Source organism: Eubalaena glacialis, chromosome Y, assembly GCF_028564815.1.
Source record: "Eubalaena glacialis isolate mEubGla1 chromosome Y, mEubGla1.1.hap2.+ XY, whole genome shotgun sequence".
In the NCBI taxonomy this organism is placed as follows: domain Eukaryota; kingdom Metazoa; phylum Chordata; class Mammalia; order Artiodactyla; family Balaenidae; genus Eubalaena; species Eubalaena glacialis.
Genome location: NC_083737.1, coordinates 1,367,569 through 1,386,576, shown reverse-complemented (window position 1 = coordinate 1,386,576; position 19,008 = coordinate 1,367,569). Strand labels below are relative to the sequence as shown.

Genomic DNA, 19,008 nt, shown 5'->3' with positions numbered 1-19,008 from the left:
GCAGCACTATTTACAAGAGCTAGGACATAGAAGCAACCTAAATGTCCATCAACAGAGGAATGAATAAAGAAGATGTGGTACATATGTACAATGGAATACTACTCAGCCATAAAACAGGAATGAAATGGGGTCATTTGTAGAGACGTGGATGGACCTAGAGACTGTCATACGGAGTGAAGTAAGTCAGAAGGAGAAAAACAAATAATGTATATTAACACATATATGTGGTATCTAGAAAAATGGTATAGGTGATCTTATCTGCAAAACAGAAACAGAGACACAGACATAGAGAACAAACCTATGGATACCAAGGGGGGAAAGGGGGGGATGGGATGAATTGGGAGATTGGGATTGACATATATACACTATTGATACTATGTATAAAATGGATAACTAATGAGAACCTACTGTATAGCTCAGGGAACTCTACTCAATGCTCTGTGGTGACCTAAATGGGAAGAAAATCCTAAAAAGAGGGATATATATATATATACACATATATATATATATATATATATGTATAGCTGACTCACTTTGCTGTACACCTGAAACTATCACAACATTGTAAAGCAACTATACTCCAATAAAATTTTTTAAAAATAGCTGATTTATTCTGAAGTGCAAGTAAATGAGAGGCCCAGTCACCAGCATAACGTGATTTCTATAGGACACTCCTCTGTGGGCGGCGACCTGACACAACTGTATTGCGACACCGCTGGGACTTGGCACAGACTTTCTTATGCGATGGCTCCTCGTGACCAAAGATCCCGCAGACGGGGAAAGGGTCTGCATCTCCTTCACAGCCTGATGCTACTGATACCTGCAGGTACGCCCCCTTCTCCATAGTAGGAATGAAGACCCTCCATAGTGGGGAAACAGCATCCTCCCATGCTGCTGTGTACGTGAGAGCCAGGGCATCGGTCCTGGGTGCAAGCGCGGCCTCAGCCATGGGCCCCTGACAGCTGGCCCGAGAAGCATGGCGGGGCTTCAGACTGGAGTAGAAGCAAACTCAATGGTGTCAAAGCACAACAAAGGGACTCTAGCAGGAGACAGGAAGGGATCATGCCAGGTGCTACTGCACATCTCTGCTGTGCCAGGCTGATGCTGGGTGCCAGAATCAGCTACACAACATCTGGGCCGCGTGTGGAGTGAAAATGCAGGTATTCAGAACTGTAACGTGTCGAGAGCAAAGCATGAAGCCACGGTATGATGACACCCTTGCACAAGATTTCTCAGCCTTCTAAGAAGGGTCAATGCAAACGAGCCCCCCACTTAGGCATTCATTTCAAAATCTCAGCTTTCGGTGTGGGGCGTGACAGAGTGGGCCCCCATGACGTTACCCACACCCTCTCCACAAAGACGCCAAGCAGGAGTGAGCATCCCCTCCGGTGATGTGCGGAAGATCACATCCATCCGCGGGGCCGACAGGATAGAAACCAAGCCTCTTCAGGCCCAACCTCGTCAGCCCCCTGGTAGCCCCGACCTGGGCAGCTGAGCATTTTTCAGAGCAAGGCTGTTCACAGTTACGGTCATTGCTTTCACCCTAACTAATCTGGCCCTATCATCAGTTGGCTACTCCTTTAAAAAAATAATTACAGACCCTAGGTACGTTCTGCAAGCACAATGCTGCTATTTAATGAAGTTATTCGGCAAACATGCAACACTGCACCATAGCGATAACTGAAACAATCTGTGGATAGCACACATATTGGGAAATTACAGTACTTAGACGCCTTTAAATGGCCAAAACACACTCTATAACTGTAATGACTTACTTCACTATAACAAGCAGACATGTGGCCTGCAAAAAAAAAAGAAAGAAAAAAAATCACTACCCTTAGAAACAGAATTATGTGGGTTTTTTACCTCCCGTGTGTCAAGTTATAATGTGAAGTTCACAAGTTAATGCTTAGAACTCTTTTTGAGCTGTTTAGATGAAAAATGCTATCCAATTACTTTTATACAGATAGTAACAGTAAGAATCCTCTGAACTGATATGAAAAGTGCAGTGAACTGGAAAATACCCGTCATTCCCCCCAAAATCAGTGTATTTGTTCTGTCACAGTTTATACGGGCTAGTGATTTGTATATCAAACTATGGTTAGTGGGAAAATTAGCTTTTGATAGTTAGGAACTAAGCGGCTTGTCTTACTCGATGTCAGCTTACTGCCATTTTACTGCAAGCAAACAGGATTTTCTAAGGTGGGAGACAGTTCATGAAACATGTACTATTATGCCTAAACATGCTCTTTTACTGTCTTACCTCACTGGTGTTCCAGTGAAATTTTTCTCACCAACAAATATCGATACATCTAGGGCAGTGGTTCTCAAGTTGTGGCGGTGGGGGCGGGGGGCGGTCTGAGCCCCCTGGGGACATTTAGCCATGTCTGCAGACTGTTTTGGTTGAGGACACCAACACAGAAGGCAGGGACCTAGTTAGTGTTCCTGCCCTGTCACTTAGCCCAGCACTTTAAGAATTACATGTATGTTAAACCATTGATTTGGTTTCTGTTTCCTTCTCACCAAATACACAAGGATAAAAATAAGTCAGCAACTTCCTGTAGCAACTGTATAAAGCATTGCCGAGTTTGTATTCAATACACGTTCAGACTAGCTCTTTTCATTTTACATTTTATAGAAAAGGGGTGTTTAGAAAATTATGTGGCCTGGCTTCCTTAGAGAATAAATTCTCAACCAGTTTCACTTATGCCTAAAGTTGACTGTGGAGTTTAATGAGAATCTGGCTGTGTATTCAGAACCTGCTGGTGTCGTTGAAATTCAAAGACAGATTCAAATTTATCTTACCCAGTCTTCAAGATAACGACCAATCTTAAATTCAGTCCTCACTTCACCTTCACAGGGCTGAACGTGAGAAGGTCTTGCTGTAAGAGCATGCTCGCTGCGTGCAAGGAAGTTCAGGACATCCTGGCAATGGAGACGGGGTTCTTCTTCCCAAGAGGGACACCATTCTGCAGGAACGCCTTCCTCGGTGTATGTGTGTCAAAGAGCATTCATGGATGTCAAAAGACCATCTCAGAGCACATACACGGGGCGTCAGTTTTAAACACAAATTCGATGATCTGTACCAATTCAGACAAGTGCCAGAACACTATCCCTCCGTGGCACGGTTAATTTCAAAGTCATTCCTGCTGAGCTGTGGAGGTGACGTACGACTTTCTTTTAAATAAAGGGTTTACTTCCCTAAGTATGCGTTGCGGGAGGCTAATATTGAAATATGTTTGGATTTCCTGATTGCATGTTTCCTTCTGAAGAAGGATAGCCCAGAATAAAATCTGGAGCTTGAAATGAGTGAGTTGAGGTGCAAGATGTACACATTGGGACATTCAGGGCACAATATGTAAATGGGCCCACAAATCAAGGAGTTGCTAAGGACCCATGACAAGTATTTGCCTCTGTGCCTGGGCCTCCTGGCCGACGCTCCCCAGGGCTGGAATCAGTGCTCTACAGTATGGGGTTACGGGGCAATGTGGGGCTTAGCCCCACCCCCATGGCTCTGCAGGGCACTGCCCTAGTGGGATGCCTCTGCAGTGCCCTGTGCTGGAGGGGGTCCTGGCACTCGCGGGCCTCTGGTGGAAGGGAGCTGCCCTGATGATCTCTGAATCGCCTTTGTCCATGGTCTTCGACTACATATAGGTCCTGGCTTCTGTCTAGACGGCCAACTCATCGAACCTCCTTATCACAAGGTTATCTGGCCAGATGGCAACACCCTTCCTGTTGTGTCCTGAACAGGCTCTCTTATTCTCTTCAGTATGCATAGGCTGAGAATGTTCCAAATCTTTAAGTTCTGCTTTGCTTCTGAGGAACAATTCCATCTTTAAGTATTTCTCTCTTCTTGCGTTTTACTCTAAGTAGCCAAGAGAAACCAGGCTGCTCCTTCAACACTTTGCTTAGAAATCACCTCATCAAATATCCAGTGTCATCACTTGCAAGTTCTACCATCCCCAGAACATGAGGACATGAACATAATCCTGCTATTCTTGGTCAATGTATAACATGGGTGACCTTTCCTCCATTGTCTGATAACATTTCTTCGCTTCCGTCTGAGACCTCATCAGTATGGCCTTTACTATCCAGGTCTCTCTAAGAAGATGGAGGCTCTCTCTACGGTTTGTTTTTTTCTTTCTGTGTCGTCACCAGAATCACCCACGGCAACGCAGGCTTTTTCTAACATGCACCTCTCAACTCATTGAGCCCCTGCCCGTTAACTCAGCTCCAAAGCCGCTTCCACACTTTTAGGTATTTGTTACAGCAGCATCCTCACCTGTCAGTGCCAAGTTCCTGTCTCAGTCTGCTCAGGCTTCTACAACAAAATACCACAGACTGGGTGGCTTAGAAAGGACACAAGTTTATTTTCTCACAGTTCTGGAATCTCAGAAGTCCAAGATCAAGGGGCTGGCAGATTCAGTGTCTACTGAGAACCCACTTCTATGTCCTCACATGGTGGAAGAGGTGAGGGAGCTCTCCGGGGTCCCTTTTACAAGGGCACTAATCTCATTCATGAGGGCTCCACCCTCATGACCTAATCACTTCCCCCAGACCCCTGCCTCCAAGTACCATCATATTGGGGGTTAGGATTTCAACACAGGAATTTGGGGGGGACACAAACATTCAGACCATAGCACTGAATTAAATCACCATGGACATAAGATCCCAAATACTATGGAAATCCAATCCCAAATAAAATGAGTCTTTGGACCACATAATTGGTCCAAAGAGGTTCTCAGAAAATAATCAACTATCATTGCAACTATCAGATGAAAGAATAATTTTTTCATGCCACCAAAAGTGAAGTTAATATAATTTAAGTATGAATCATCACACAAAAGCACATTGGTGAATGTACACCAGGTCAATGGTTGAAGAGGTATAAAATCAGATGCCTAAAGGCAGCAAAACTTGGTCGTAATCCATTTCCCGAGATTTTATAGATGTAGGTGAGCATGCTGCTCATGAACAAAGATAAGGGGTAAAAGAAGAAAATGTTTAAGAAAGGGTGAAGCCTACGCAGTCTGCAAAAAGAAAGCTGGGACCTTAAAATTTCACGACAGACTCACAGAGGGATGCTGACCAGGGATGTGTGTGGCTTATTATCTTATTTGTTCATTATTTACTAAATATTGACTGTAATTAACAAGCTTATAGGACTTGACTATTTCACGCACACTTTTACATGATTTTTTCACTTTACTCGCCATGGTAACACCGATTAGCTTTCATTTCCATTTCACAGTTGAGAAAACTGAGGCTCAAACATAATTAGCCTCAGAGGACACCATCAGGGAATGACAGACCTAAATAGGAACACTGGGAGATGCACAAAAAACAAGTGATAGGAAAAAGTCTGCAGCTGCCGAAGAGGCAAGAGACTTTTTCTTGCCTCTCTGTTTCGTAGTGCGCAAGGAGAGGGGATTCAGAGCGCCGCCTAAACGAGCTCCAGAGACGGACGCGAGCCGCGGCTATCAGCGCGGACCCCAGAGATGGGCATGAGATGCTAAAACTGCTGCTGCCGCCACCAAGAAGCCTGTGTGCGAGCACAGGTCACTATCCACACCGCCCCTCCCGGGAGCCTGTGCAGCCCGCCACTGCCAGGCTCCCGTGATCCAGGGACAACTTCCCGGGGAGAACGCACAGCGCGCCTCAGGCTGGTGCAACGCCACGCTGGCCTCTGCCGCCGCAGGCTCGCCCCACAACCCTACCCCTCCCTCCCCCCGGCCTGAGTGAGCCAGAGCCCCCGAAGCAGCTGCTCCTTTAACCCCGTCCGGTGTGAGCGAAGAACAGACGGCCTCAGGCGACCTACACGCAGAGGCGGGTCCAAATCCAAAGCTGAACCCCGGGAGCTGTACGAACAAAGAGAAAGGGAAATTTCTCCCAGCAGCCTCAGAAGCAGCGGATTAAAGCTCCACAAACAACTTGATGTACCTGCATCTGTTGAATACCTGAATAGACAACGAATCATCCCAAATTCAGGAGGTGGACTTTGGGAGCAGGATATATTAATTATTCCCCTTTTCCTTTTTTTGTGAGTGCATATGTGTACGCTTCTGGGTGAGATTTTTTCTGCATGGCTTTGCTTTCACCATTTGTCCTAGGGCTCGGTCCGTCCGTTTCTTTTTTTTTTTACTTAAAAAATTTTTTTTCTTAATAAATTTTTTCTTAATAATTTTTTCCTTATTTTTTATTTTAAAAAATTAAAAAATCTTTTCTTAATAAATTTTTAAATAATTTTTTATTTTTTATTATAAAAAATTAATAAATTTATTTTAAAAATTAAAAAAAAATTTTTTCTTAAGAATTTTTTTTCTTATTTTTTATTATAATAGTTTATTTTATCTCTTTCTTTCTCTCTATTTTTTCTCCCTTTTATTCCGAGCTGTGTGGATGAAAGGCTCTTGGTGCTCCAGCCAGGCATCAGGGCTGTGCCTCTGAGGTGGGAGAGGCAACTTCAGGACACTGGTCCACAAGAGACCTCCCAGCTCCAAGTAATACCAAACGGTGAAAATCTCTCAGAGATCTCCATCTCAACATCAAGACCCAGCTTCACTCAACGACCAGCAAGCTACAGTGCTGGACACCCTATGCCAAACAACTAGCAAGACAGGAACACAGCCCCATCCATTAGCAGAGAGGCTGCCTAAAATCATAATTAGGCCACAGACACCCAAAACGCACCACCAGACGTGGACGTGCCCACCAGAAAGACAAGATCCAGCCTCATCCACCGGAACACAGGCACTAGTCCCCTCCACCAGGAAGCCTACACAACCCACTGAACCAACCTTAGCCACGGGGGACAGATACCAAAAACAATGGGAACTACGAACCTGCAGCCTGTGAAGAGGAGACCCCAAACACAGTAAGATAAGCAAAATGAGAAGACAGAAAAACACAAAGCAGATGAAGGAGCAGGGTCAAAACACACCAGACCTAACAAATGAAGAGGAAATAGGCAGTCTACCTGAAAAAGAATTCAGAATAATGATAGTAAAGATGATCCAAAATCTTGGAAATAGAATAGACAAAATGCAAGAAACATTTAACAAGGACGTAGAAGAACTAAAGAGGAACCAAGCAACGATGAAAAACACAATAAATGAAATTAAAAATACTCTAGACGGGATCAATAGCAGAATAACTGAGGCAGAAGAATGGGTAAGTGACCTGGAAGATAAAATAGTGGAAATAACTACTGCAAAGCAGAATAAAGAAAAAAGAATGAAAGGAACTGAGGACAGTCTCAGAGACCTCTGGGACAACATTAAACGCACCAACATTCGAATTATAGGGGTCCCAGAAGAAGAAGAGAAAAAGAAAGGGACTGAGAAAATATTTGAAGAGATTATAGTTGAAAACTTCCCTAATATGGGAAAGGAAATAGTTAATCAAGTCCTGGAAGCACAGAGAGTCCCATACAGGATAAATCCAAGGAGAAACACGCCAAGACACATATTAATCAAACTATCAAAAATTAAATATAAAGAAAACATATTAAAAGCAGCAAGGGAAAAACAACAAATAACACACAAGGGAATCCCCGTAAGGTTAACAGCTGATCTTTCAGCAGAAACTGCAAGCCAGAAGGGAGTGGCAGGATATACCTAAAGTGATGAAGGAGAAAAACCTACAACCAAGGTTACTCTACCCAGCAAGGATCTCATTCAGATTTGATGGAGAAATTAAAACCTTTACAGACAAGCAAAAGCTGAGAGAGTTCAGCACCACCAAACCAGCTTTACAACAAATGCTAAAGGAACTTCTCTAGGCAAGAAACACAAGGAAAACACCTACAGTAACAAACCCAAAACATTTAAGAAAATGGGAATAGGAACATACATATCGATAATTACCTTAAATGTTAACGGATTAAATGCTCCCACCAAAAGACACAGACTGGCTGAAGGGATACAAAAACAAGACCCATATATATGCTGTCTACAAGAGACCCACTTCAGACCTAGGGACACATACAGACTGAAAGTGAGGGGATGGAAAAAGATATTCCATGCAAATGGAAATCAAAAGAAAGATGGAGTAGCAATTCTCATATCAGACAAAATAGACTTTAAAATAAAGACTATTACAAGAGACAAAGAAGGACACTATATAATGATCAAGGGATCGATCCAAGAGGAAGGTATAACAATTGTAAATATTTATGCACCCAACATAGGAGCACCTCAATACATAAGGCAAATACTAACAGCCATAAAAGGGGAAATCGACAGTAACACAATCATAGTAGGGGACTTTAACACCCCACTTTCACCAATGGACAGATCATCCAAAATGAAAATAAATAAGGAAACACAAGCTTTAAATGGTACATTAAACAAGATGGACTTAATTGATATTTATAGGACATTCCACCCAAAAACAACAGAATACACATTTTTCTCAAGTGCTCATGGAACATTCTCCAGGATAGATCATATCTTGGGTCACAAATCAAGCCTTGGTAAATTTAAGAAAATTGAAATCGTATCAAGTATCTTTTCCGACCACAATGCTATGAGACTAGATATCAATTACAGGAAAAGATCTGTAAAAAAATACAAACACATGGAGGCTACACAATACACTACTTAATAACGAAGTGATCACTGAAGAAATCAAAGGGGAAATCAAAAAATATCTAGAAACAAATGACAATGGAGACACGACGACCCAAAACCTATGGGATGCAGCAAAAGCAGTTCTAAGAGGGAAGTTTATAGCAATACAAGCGTACATCAAGAAACAGGAAACATCTCGAATAAACAACCTAACCTTGCACCTAAAGCAATTAGAGAAAGAAGAACAAAAAAACCCCAAAGGTAGCAGAAGGAAAGAAATCATAAAGATCAGATCAGAAATAAATGAAAAAGAAATGAAGGAGACAATAGCAAAGATCAATAAAACTAAAAGCTGGTTCTTTGAGAAGATAAACAAAATTGATAAACCATTAGCCAGACTCATCAAGAGAAAAAGGGAGAAGACTCAAATCAATAGAATTAGAAATGAAAAAGGAGAAGTAACCACTCTGACACTGCAGAAATACAAACGATCATGAGAGATTACTACAAGCAACTCTATGCCAATAAAATGGACAACCTGGAAGAAATGGACAAATTCTTAGAAATGCACAACCTGCCGAGACTGAACCAGGAAGAAATAGAAAATATGAACAGACCAATCACAAGCACTGAAATTGAAACTGTGATTAAAAATCTTCCAACAAACAAAAGCCCAGGACCAGATGGCTTCACAGGTGAATTCTATCAAACATTTAGAGAAGAGCTAACACCTATCCTTCTCAAACTCTTCCAAAATATTGCAGAGGGAGGAACACTCCCCAACTCATTCTATGAGGCCACCATCACCCTGATACCAAAACCAGACAAAGATGTCACAAAGAAAGAAAACTACAGGCCAATATCACTGATGAACATAGATGCAAAAATCCTCAACAAAATACTAGCAAACAGAATCCAACAGCACATTAAAAGGATCATACACCATGATCAAGTGGGGTTTATTCCAGGAATGCAAGGATTCTTCAATGTACGCAAATCAATCAACGTGATACATCATATTAACAAATTGAAGGAGAAAAACCATATGATCATCTCAATAGATGCAGAGAAAGCTTTTGACAAAATTCAACACTCATTTATGATAAAAGCCCTGCAAAAAGTAGGCATAGAGGGAACTTTCCTCAACATAATAAAGGCCATATATGACAAACCCACAGCCAACATTGTCCTCAATGGTGAAAAATTAAAACCATTTCCACTAAGATCAGGAACAAGACAAGGTTGCCCACTCTCACCACTATTATTCAACATAGTTTTGGAAGTGTTAGCCACAGCAATCAGAGAAGAAAAAGAAATAAAAGGAATCCAAATCGGAAAAGAAGTAAAGCTGTCACTGTTTGCAGATGACATGATACTATACATAGAGAATCCTAAAGATGCTACCAGAAAACTACTAGAGCTAATCAATGAATTTGGTAAAGTAGCAGGATACAAAATTAATGCACAGAAATCTCTTGCATTCCTATATACTAATGATGAAAAATCTGAAAGTGAAATTAAGAAAACACTCCCGTTTACCATTGCAACAAAAAGAATAAAATATCTAGGAATAAACCTACCTAAGGAGACAAAAGACCTGTATGCAGAAAATTATAAGACACTGATGAAAGAAATTAAAGATGATACAAATAGATGGAGAGATATACCATGTTCTTCGATTGGAAGAATCAACATTGTGAAAATGGCTCTACTACCCAAAGCAATCTACAGATTCAATGCAATCCCTATCAAACTACCACTGGCATTTTTCACAGAACTAGAACAAAAAATTTCACAATTTGTATGGAAACACAAAAGACCCCAAATAGCCAAAGCAATCTTCAGAACGAAAAATGGAGCTGGAGGAATCAGGCTCCCTGACTTCAGACTATATTACAAAGCTACAGTAATCAAGACAGTTTGGCACTGGCACAAAAACAGAAACACAGATCAATGGAACAGGATAGAAAGCCCAGAGATAAACCCACGCACATATGGTCACCTTATCTTTGATAAAGGAGGCAAGCATATACAGTGGAGAAAAGACAGCCTCTCCAATAAGTGGTGCTGGGAAAACTGGACAGCTACATGTAAAAGTATGAAATTAGAACACTCCCTGACACCATACAGAAAAATAAACTCAAAATGGATTAAAGACCTAAATGTAAGGCCAGACACTATCAAACTCGTAGAGGAAAACATAGGCAGAACACTGTATGACATAAATCACAGCAAGATCCTTTTTGACCCAACTCCTAGAGAAATGGAAATAAAAACACAAATAAACAAACGAGACCTAATGAAACTTAAAAGCTTTTGCACAGCAAAGGAAACCATAAACAAGACCAAAAGACAACCCTCAGAATGGGAGAAAATATTTGCAAATGAAGCAACTGACAAAGGATTCATCTCCAAGATTTACAAGCAGCTCATGCAGCTCAATAACAAAAAAACAAACAACCCAATCCAAAAATGGGCAGAAGACCTAAATAGACATTTCTCCAAAGAAGATATACAGATTGCCAACAGACACATGAAAGAATGCTCAACATCATTAATAATTAGAGAAATGCAAATCAAAACTACAATGAGATATCATCTCACACTGGTCAGAATGGCCATCATCAAAAAATCTACAAACAATAAATGCTGGAGAGGGTGTGGAGAAAAGGGAACACTCTTGCACTGTTGGTGGGAATGTAAATTGATACAGCCAGTATGGAGAACACTATGGAGGTTCCTTAAAAAACTAAAAATAGAACTACCATACGACCCAGCAATCCCACTACTGGGCATATACCCTGAGAAAACCATAATTCAAAAAGAGTCATGTACCAAAATGTTCATTGCAGCTCTATTTACAATAGCCAGGACATGGAAGCAACCTAAGTGTCCATCATCGGATGAATGGATAAAGAAGATGTGGCACATATATACAATGGAATATTACTCAGCCATAAAAAGAAACGAAATGGAGGTATTTGTAGTGAGGTGGATGGAGTTAGAGTCTGTCATACAGAGTGAAGTAAGTCAGAAAGAGAAAAACAAATACAGTATGCTAACACATATATATGGAATCTAAGGGGGAAAAAAAAAAAACAGGTCATGAAGAACCTAGTGGCAAGTCGGGAATAAAGACACAGACCTACTAGAGAATGGACTTGAGGATATGGGGAGGGGGAGGGGTAAGATATGACAGGGTGAGAGACTGGCATGGACATATATACACTACCAAATGTAAAATAGATAGCTAGTGGTAAGCAGCCGCATAGCACAGGGAGATCAGCTCGGTGCTTTGTGACCACCTAGAGGGGTGGGATAGGGAGGGTGGGAGGGAGGGAGACGCAAGAGGGAAGAGATATGGGAACATATGTATATGTATAACTGATTCTCTTTGTTATAAAGCAGAAACTAACACACAATTGTAAAGCAATTATACTCCAATAAAGATGTTAAAAAAAAAAAAAAAACAAGTGATAATCCAAGACAGTGTAACAAGACACAGACACACGGACACCCACACACACACTTTGAGGTACAGGTTTCTAGTTGGATTTTCAGGTACACAGACAGCCTATGTGTAATAAAAGGCAGCAGTCGGCTTGTGGATAATGAAGAGCTTGGCAGTAAAAAGAAAAAAAAAATCTAGTAATTAAGAGAATAAACGAGGCATTGATTAAAAATCACCAATATTTAGTACTCTCCCACATTCCTGTCCTGGCTAACAATTGATCCTTGACATGCTCTACCTCTGGTTTCAATCTTAATCTCCGTCTGTCACCTACAGACTTCCCAGATCATAGACATCAAACCCAAGGCTGAGGGATCAGAGCCAGGCAGGCAAAGCTCCCAGGAGACGCCAGTTACAAACTGTGGGCTGCTTCTCTTCTTGGCTTCTGGAACTCAGCGCCCTCCGGTCTCCAGCTAAGGAAGTGGGGGAGTGGCCGACGCCTTTCTTCTCTCCCCCGACACTGAATGAGGCGGTCAGAACCACCACCCCAGACAGCGGTCTCCCACTGGCCTCTTTCATCAGAACACAGCATGTCACTGCCCAGCGTGTGTGTGTGTTGGGGGGAGGGAGAGATATTTTATTTTCCCTTCATATTCTTCTCCCTCCCTCCTGCAGTCTTCACCAGTCTTACTTTCTGAACTACATGCTCATGAGTATTCCAGGCATACATTTCATACATTTTTATAGCCACCATCTGCTGTCAAGGAACCATCTATCCTTCCTTTCTTTGAGTTTCTGCAAAAGGTTAGAGCATTCTACTAAACATTTAAAATGCTTCTCGTATAACCTAGGATACATGTTAATTATTCAATTATTCTCCTTACAAGGTATTACACATTTGTGCCAACTAGTTCTCTTCTGTTCAATGAACTCAAGTAATTACACCAGTTCTCTGAGTAGTTATTATCCAAAACAAAGCAAATCAAAAAAGTCCTGTGTGCTTACTGCAGTAGTTTGCTATGGCTGCTATAACAAGTTACCACAAATTGAAAGGCTAAAACAACACAAATAAATGTATGATCCTAGGGTCTGGAGGTCAGGATCCAGCACGGGCCGGATCCACCTGGGCAAAAAAATCCAGGTGTTGGCAGGGCTGCATTCCTTCCTGCGGGCTCGAGGTGAGACTTGGTTTCCTGCTCATTCAGATACTGGTAGCATTCAGTTCCATCGGCTGTAGGACTGAGGTCCCTCTGCCTCACTGGCTGTCGAGGGGAGCATCCGTAGTGCCCTCCTCATACAAAGGCTCCTGCATCTCAGAACCAGCAAACGTCTCCATTTTTAAGGACGCGTGTGATTAAATTAGTTTGGGTCGGCCCAGATAACCCAGGATCACCTCCCCATCAAGACCCTCACCTTCACCCCATCTATACAATCCCTTTTGCCATGTGAGACACCGTATTCACAGGTGCTGGGGGTTACAGCGTGGACATCTTTGGGGGATGTTATTCAGCTCACGACACTCCCACGTGCAAGGAATTAAGAGGGTGATTTTATCCAGCGTTGGGGGAGGGGGGCACGGCTACCAAGCAGAATGTCAGAGGCCCGGACTCTGGTCCCAGCTGGGCCACTAATGAGCTGAGTTACGTTTTGTCCAGGTCATTGAACATGAAGGATCCAGCTTCTTCATTCTTTTAATAGATGCCATCTTAGTTCATTGATTTATTCATTCCCATTCACTCGTGGAGCACAGGTTGATGGAGATGACACTGTGCCAGGCGCTGGGAATACAGAAGTGGACAGAACAGCAGTCCCTGGACCCTCCTACCCCCCCACCCCGAGCTTACACTCTCGTGAAGGAAGACAGACAAAAACTAAGTAAACAGAGCAGTAAAATACATATGCAAACAGTGGTAAGTAAATCAGGGCGGGATATAGGAAACATCAGGGGCTCGGCCACTGTAGATACAGTAGCCACGGACAGACTCAAGGAGAAGGTAGTAACTGTGGGTAGAATTCCCCTCTTGTTTCATGATAGGATGATAGTCTTTTGCTCCCAACCTTGTTCTCGTACCAACAAGAAGAGGTATTCTAACCACTGCAAGCCTGATGTATCTGCATCGGCATTGACAATTTGTGACAATTCAGGCACGGATTATCAGCTTCTCCCTTTCTATTTTTTAAGTCTACACAAGAGTATAATAATATTATAGAAAAATATTTTTCTAAGATGGAATGACTATTAATGTATAAGTGAGAGACGGGAGTGAAAATATTCTAATCTCTTAAGTCACAAAGTAGTTTTACTTGTCAGCTCAACATTTCATTAGGTATTTCAAATCATATCATTCAAACATAAAATTCGAACAGTGGGTTTTGATAGTAAAAATCAATGCATTTATCATCTAATTCAGGTGGAACTTGTAGCGCTCTCAATCCATCGCCTGCTGCTGTATCCAAACACGCATTCTCTGTACCACCTGAAGCTTGCTACGATTCCCACAAGAGGAAAAAGAAGAAAACAGCCTGGCTTTTCTAAGAGAAGTGCACCCTTTCCAATTTAACATATCTAATGCATTACCTTAGCAATGCACTGTTATTTGCAAATCAGCTGAACTATTTCCCAGAGACAATGATTTCCCAACCAACTTTCACGTGTGTTTGGATAGAAAGGCATCAACGCAAAATGGAAGAAAGGAAAGGGAACATTAGCGTGAAAAGGTAAGAGACCTGGATTCCCACTGGCAATCAGTACACCCTGGGGTGTGTCACGCAAAATCTTTCCACCCATTTCTTCTGTTAAAAAAGCGACAAAAGGACAGTAATCTCACCTGTCCTGCCTGATTTACAGGACTGTGGAAGGACTGCATACGGTAGTACTGAGACAAAGTCTTACACAAACTGCAGAAGTATTATCTACATCAATGTAAGGAATGGTTCTTGCTACTCAAGTTTAATCCCAGGATAAACGTGAGCACACAGAACATCACGAGAAAAAAAACACTGAGCTACTCCGGAGGCCTCTGGGAGCCGCCTGCCATGAGGTGGCCTCGGAGGGATACTGGCGGATGCATCCGTCAGACGCATGATTTATGGGGCATGTACCATCTATCAGGCGTGGTATGCAATGCTGGATCTAAAGAACGCGGGCGCGCTCGCTGTTTGTGGAAGTATGTATATCGGCACTTGCTCATTTCCTCCAACAAGGAATGCGGCCGTGTTACCTTAATGAGGTCCTCCCGGGAGGGAAAACTGGAGACTAAGTAGTTTTCTCTGGTCTCGGTGTTGGTGATGGAGACGTGCAGGCGGTCGTGAGCCAGCTCGTGCGCGTTGGGAGGGAGAATCGCCTCCACTCCGCTCCTGAAGAAGAAAAAGGGACCCGCGTATCCGGCCGCGCCCCCACTGGCCTGCAAGCCTTGCAGCTGCCCAGACCGGAGACCCGAGAAAGAGCCCGGAGACAGTGACAGCGACACCTATGGCTTACTGGATGTGGGATCTTACATGTCCAAAGCAAAAGAGTCCTGGAGAGACACCCCATCATGTTCGGCAGGCGGCAGACAGGACAAAACAGCCATCTTCGCTACCCAGGGGCGAAGGAGGCCACCATTTATATGGGGAATTGATGTCAGGTGGGCTCATCTGTTACCACAGAAACTAGCAGCTCACAGCCCGTCAGGTTAACACCCATCGTGGAGGGCAGATGTCTCCCTTTAATAAACTACCAGGTGGAGCCGCTCTGGCGCAAGGATTAGGACAGTCACGAGCTGGGGCAGGAGGCAAGCACGTTTGTGCGAGTAGGGTGCAGACGAAGCAAGGACTGGTCGAGCAGGGGATGTACAGAGAGCAAGAGAACAGCCATCTTGAGTGGCTTGGCCACGCACTGCATGAGTCCCCTTTAATTACTGACCGCCCTGTAAGTGTTTCAGGAGAGAGAATGCTGACTGAGCTTGCTACAGTGTATCCACAGCATCCTCTGTCTTCACAGGCTTTGAGGGGGAAATGCACTCTATATGTACCTCAAGCGGGCCATGAAATCATAGCCGGGTGTCACTGCCCCGAAAGTCTGCCTTCGGATTTCTTCGGCAAAACTGTAGGTAAACTCGTTACATTCCTGAAAAAGAAAATTAATAGGTGAGCCTATGTTTTGTCAAAAACATTATCACTCTGGTTCCAGAACCCTGTGCCTATCACACAAGGCACCTGGACCGCATAAAGCCAATCCCCGATGTCGGATGCTTCACAGGCACGGATCCCCACGAGGCCTGGTCCTCACCCACCATTCCTGGTCCCCAGGCAAGCTGTATGTTCTGCCAATTGCAATCTTTTTTTTTTTTTTTTTTCTTTTTAAACAACCTCACATGGCGTTGCCCACCTGTGGAAAATCCTTGAAGGCAGCGTTCTAACGTTAACTGAGCACATTTCTCTACAGGCGTCTCCAACATAATTAACCTCCTCACCCACCCCAATCCTGTGGCCTCGGAAACGTTCAGATTGCAGCTCTACAACAGTGCTGACAATTCACACCACCACCACCAACCGAGGAAGGATTTGCGATGACTCTACCGGATCAGAGTCCTTGGAGATTAGGCTGGGGCCCTGGTCTTTCATAAGAGTCCCCCCGGTCGGGGCTAACAGGCAGCCAGTGCTGGGAGCCACTGGTGTGGCCTCTGTTGCCTCATCTTCATATAACAGTGCAAGGTGGGTATAATCACCACACTAGACGGGTAAGAAAACTGATGTTTGGAGGGTTAAGTATCTTTCCCACTGCGTCATCAAAACTGAGTGTCAGCGCCAGGATTTAAACCCAGGTCTGTCTTTCATTTATTAGTTCCTCCATTCAACAACCTACTGGGCACCAGGCGTTGGGCTAGGAACTGGGATTCAACGGCTGAGCATGAGATACACAGAGCCCCTGCCTTCCTGAGACTCAGGAGTCCCTCGGTGAGGAGATGGCAGGGTGCCAGGAGAGCATCCGTGTATGGGGCAGATTCATGTCCCCTCCTTCCCCCCAAAGGTTAGGGTAGTCCCCGGAACCTGAGAATTGGTACCTTACACAGTAAAAGGGACTTTCCAGATGCAATTAAGCTAAGGGGTGCGAGATCAGGAGATGCTCCTGGATTATCTCAGTGAGCCCAGTATAATCACAAGGGTCCTTGTAAGGGAGAGGGGCAGGCAGGAGGGTCAGAGTTGGCGAGATGTGAAGATGCTATGCTTATGACTTTACAGATCGAGGAAGGAGCCAGGGTCAGGGAACGCAGGACGCCTCTAGCACCTGGAAAAGGCCAGGGCACACACTGTCCTCTGGAGCCTCCAGAGGGAGCGTGGCCCTGCGGACACTTTGATTTTAGACAGTGAGACCTTGTCAGACGTCTGACCTCCAGAACTGTTAGAAAATAAACGTGCGTTGTTCAGAGCTGCTATGTTTACTGTCATCTGTTGCAGCAGCAACTGGGAGCTCATACAGTGGGCATCAACCTCCAACTTCACTTTGCTAGGCTGAGACCTAAGATACAGACAGGAGTTGGGCAGGAGATGGAGGTGGCAGAGGGCAACAGGCAGAGATAGCAGTGAGAAGAGTGCGAGCGGCCCAGACGGGGCAGAGACCAGAAAGGCAACCTCAGTGAGCCACGAGAGGGCTGAGGTCCACGTGGCCCTGGGAGTCCTACTAAGAAATCTGCACCCCAGGAGAGAAGGGAACCCTCCTACACGGTTGGTGGGAATGTAAATCTCAGCCACTATGGAGAACAGTATGGAATTTCCTTAAAAAACTAAAAATAGAGCTATCATATGATCCTGCAATCCCATTCCTGGGAATATACCAGACAAAACCATACTTTGAAAAGATACATGCACCCCTATGTTCATAGCAGCACTATTTACAACAGCCAGGACATGGGAACAGCCTAATGTCCATCGACAGATGAATAGATAAAGAAGATGTGGCACATATATACAATGGAATATTACTCAGCCATTAAAAAGAATGAAATAATGCCATCTGCAGCAACATGGATAGACCTAGAGATTGTCATACTGAGTGAAGTAAGTCAGACAGAGAAAGACAAATATCATATAATATCACTTATATGAGGAATCTAAAAAGAAATGATACATATGAACTTATTTACAAAACAGAAACAGACTCACAGACTTAGAGAATGAAATTATGGTTACCGGGGGGAAGGATGGGGGGAGCGATAAATTGGGAGTTTGGGATTGACATGTACACACTACTATATTTAAAGTGCATAACCAACAAGGACCTACTGTATAGCACAGGCAGCTCGGTTCAATATTATGTAACAACCGAAATGGGAAAAGCATTTTAAAAAGAATAGATACATGTATATGTATAACTGAGTCACTTTGCTGTACACCTGAAACTATCACAACATTGTTAATTAACTATACTCCAATATAAAATAAAAAGTAAAAAAAAAAAAAAGAAATCTGCACCCCATCCTGAGTCAACAGGGATCCTGGGGGTGGGAGGGGGGAGGTCACAGGATGAGAGGTTCAGATGTGTGTTTGGGTGAGATCGCTCTGAATGCTTAGGTAGGTGGCTTGCAGGCAGCTGGAGCAGACGCAGGCCTGCCTGTCAAGAAGCTGCTGTAGACTTCTAGGTGAGAAGTGGGGGTGGCCCCCCAATGTGTGCTCTTTCTACTAAGCCACGCTGCACACCCAGCTTATTTTCTTGTATTATTTTTGGTTACACACACACACACACACACACACACACACACGGCCCCTGACCAGACTGGAAACCTATTAAGGAATGCACTTCTCTTTGAGTTAGCTCCCCGCTGTGTCTAACGCCATGCCTGGCAAATCCTGAGGGCTGAGGAAAGGCTGGCTGCGCTGAGCTTGTAACATATCAAAGTCTAAACCTGCCTGCCACCTAAAGTACACCAGCGTCAGGTGGTGCTCTTAATTATACATGCACCAGCTCGGAACCAGATTCATTACTCACGTCTCTGTCACAACACCACG

At 43.7% G+C, this 19,008-nt stretch overlaps 1 protein-coding gene across 5 annotated transcripts in view; it reads right to left on the bottom strand.

Annotated features, from left to right (window-relative positions):
• LOC133082913 (patatin-like phospholipase domain-containing protein 4) overlaps nt 1–19,008 on the bottom strand; it is a 72,953-nt gene that overhangs the window by 50,262 nt on the left and 3,683 nt on the right. For all 5 annotated transcript variants that reach the window (XM_061179601.1, XM_061179599.1, XM_061179600.1 and 2 more), the window contains 2 exons: nt 16,035–16,129; nt 15,243–15,378 (listed from right to left, as the gene is read on the bottom strand). In XM_061179601.1, the coding sequence (XP_061035584.1) occupies nt 15,243–15,378; nt 16,035–16,048 (150 nt within the window). In that variant the 5' untranslated portion in view covers nt 16,049–16,129. The remainder of the gene's footprint in view (nt 1–15,242; nt 15,379–16,034; nt 16,130–19,008) is intronic.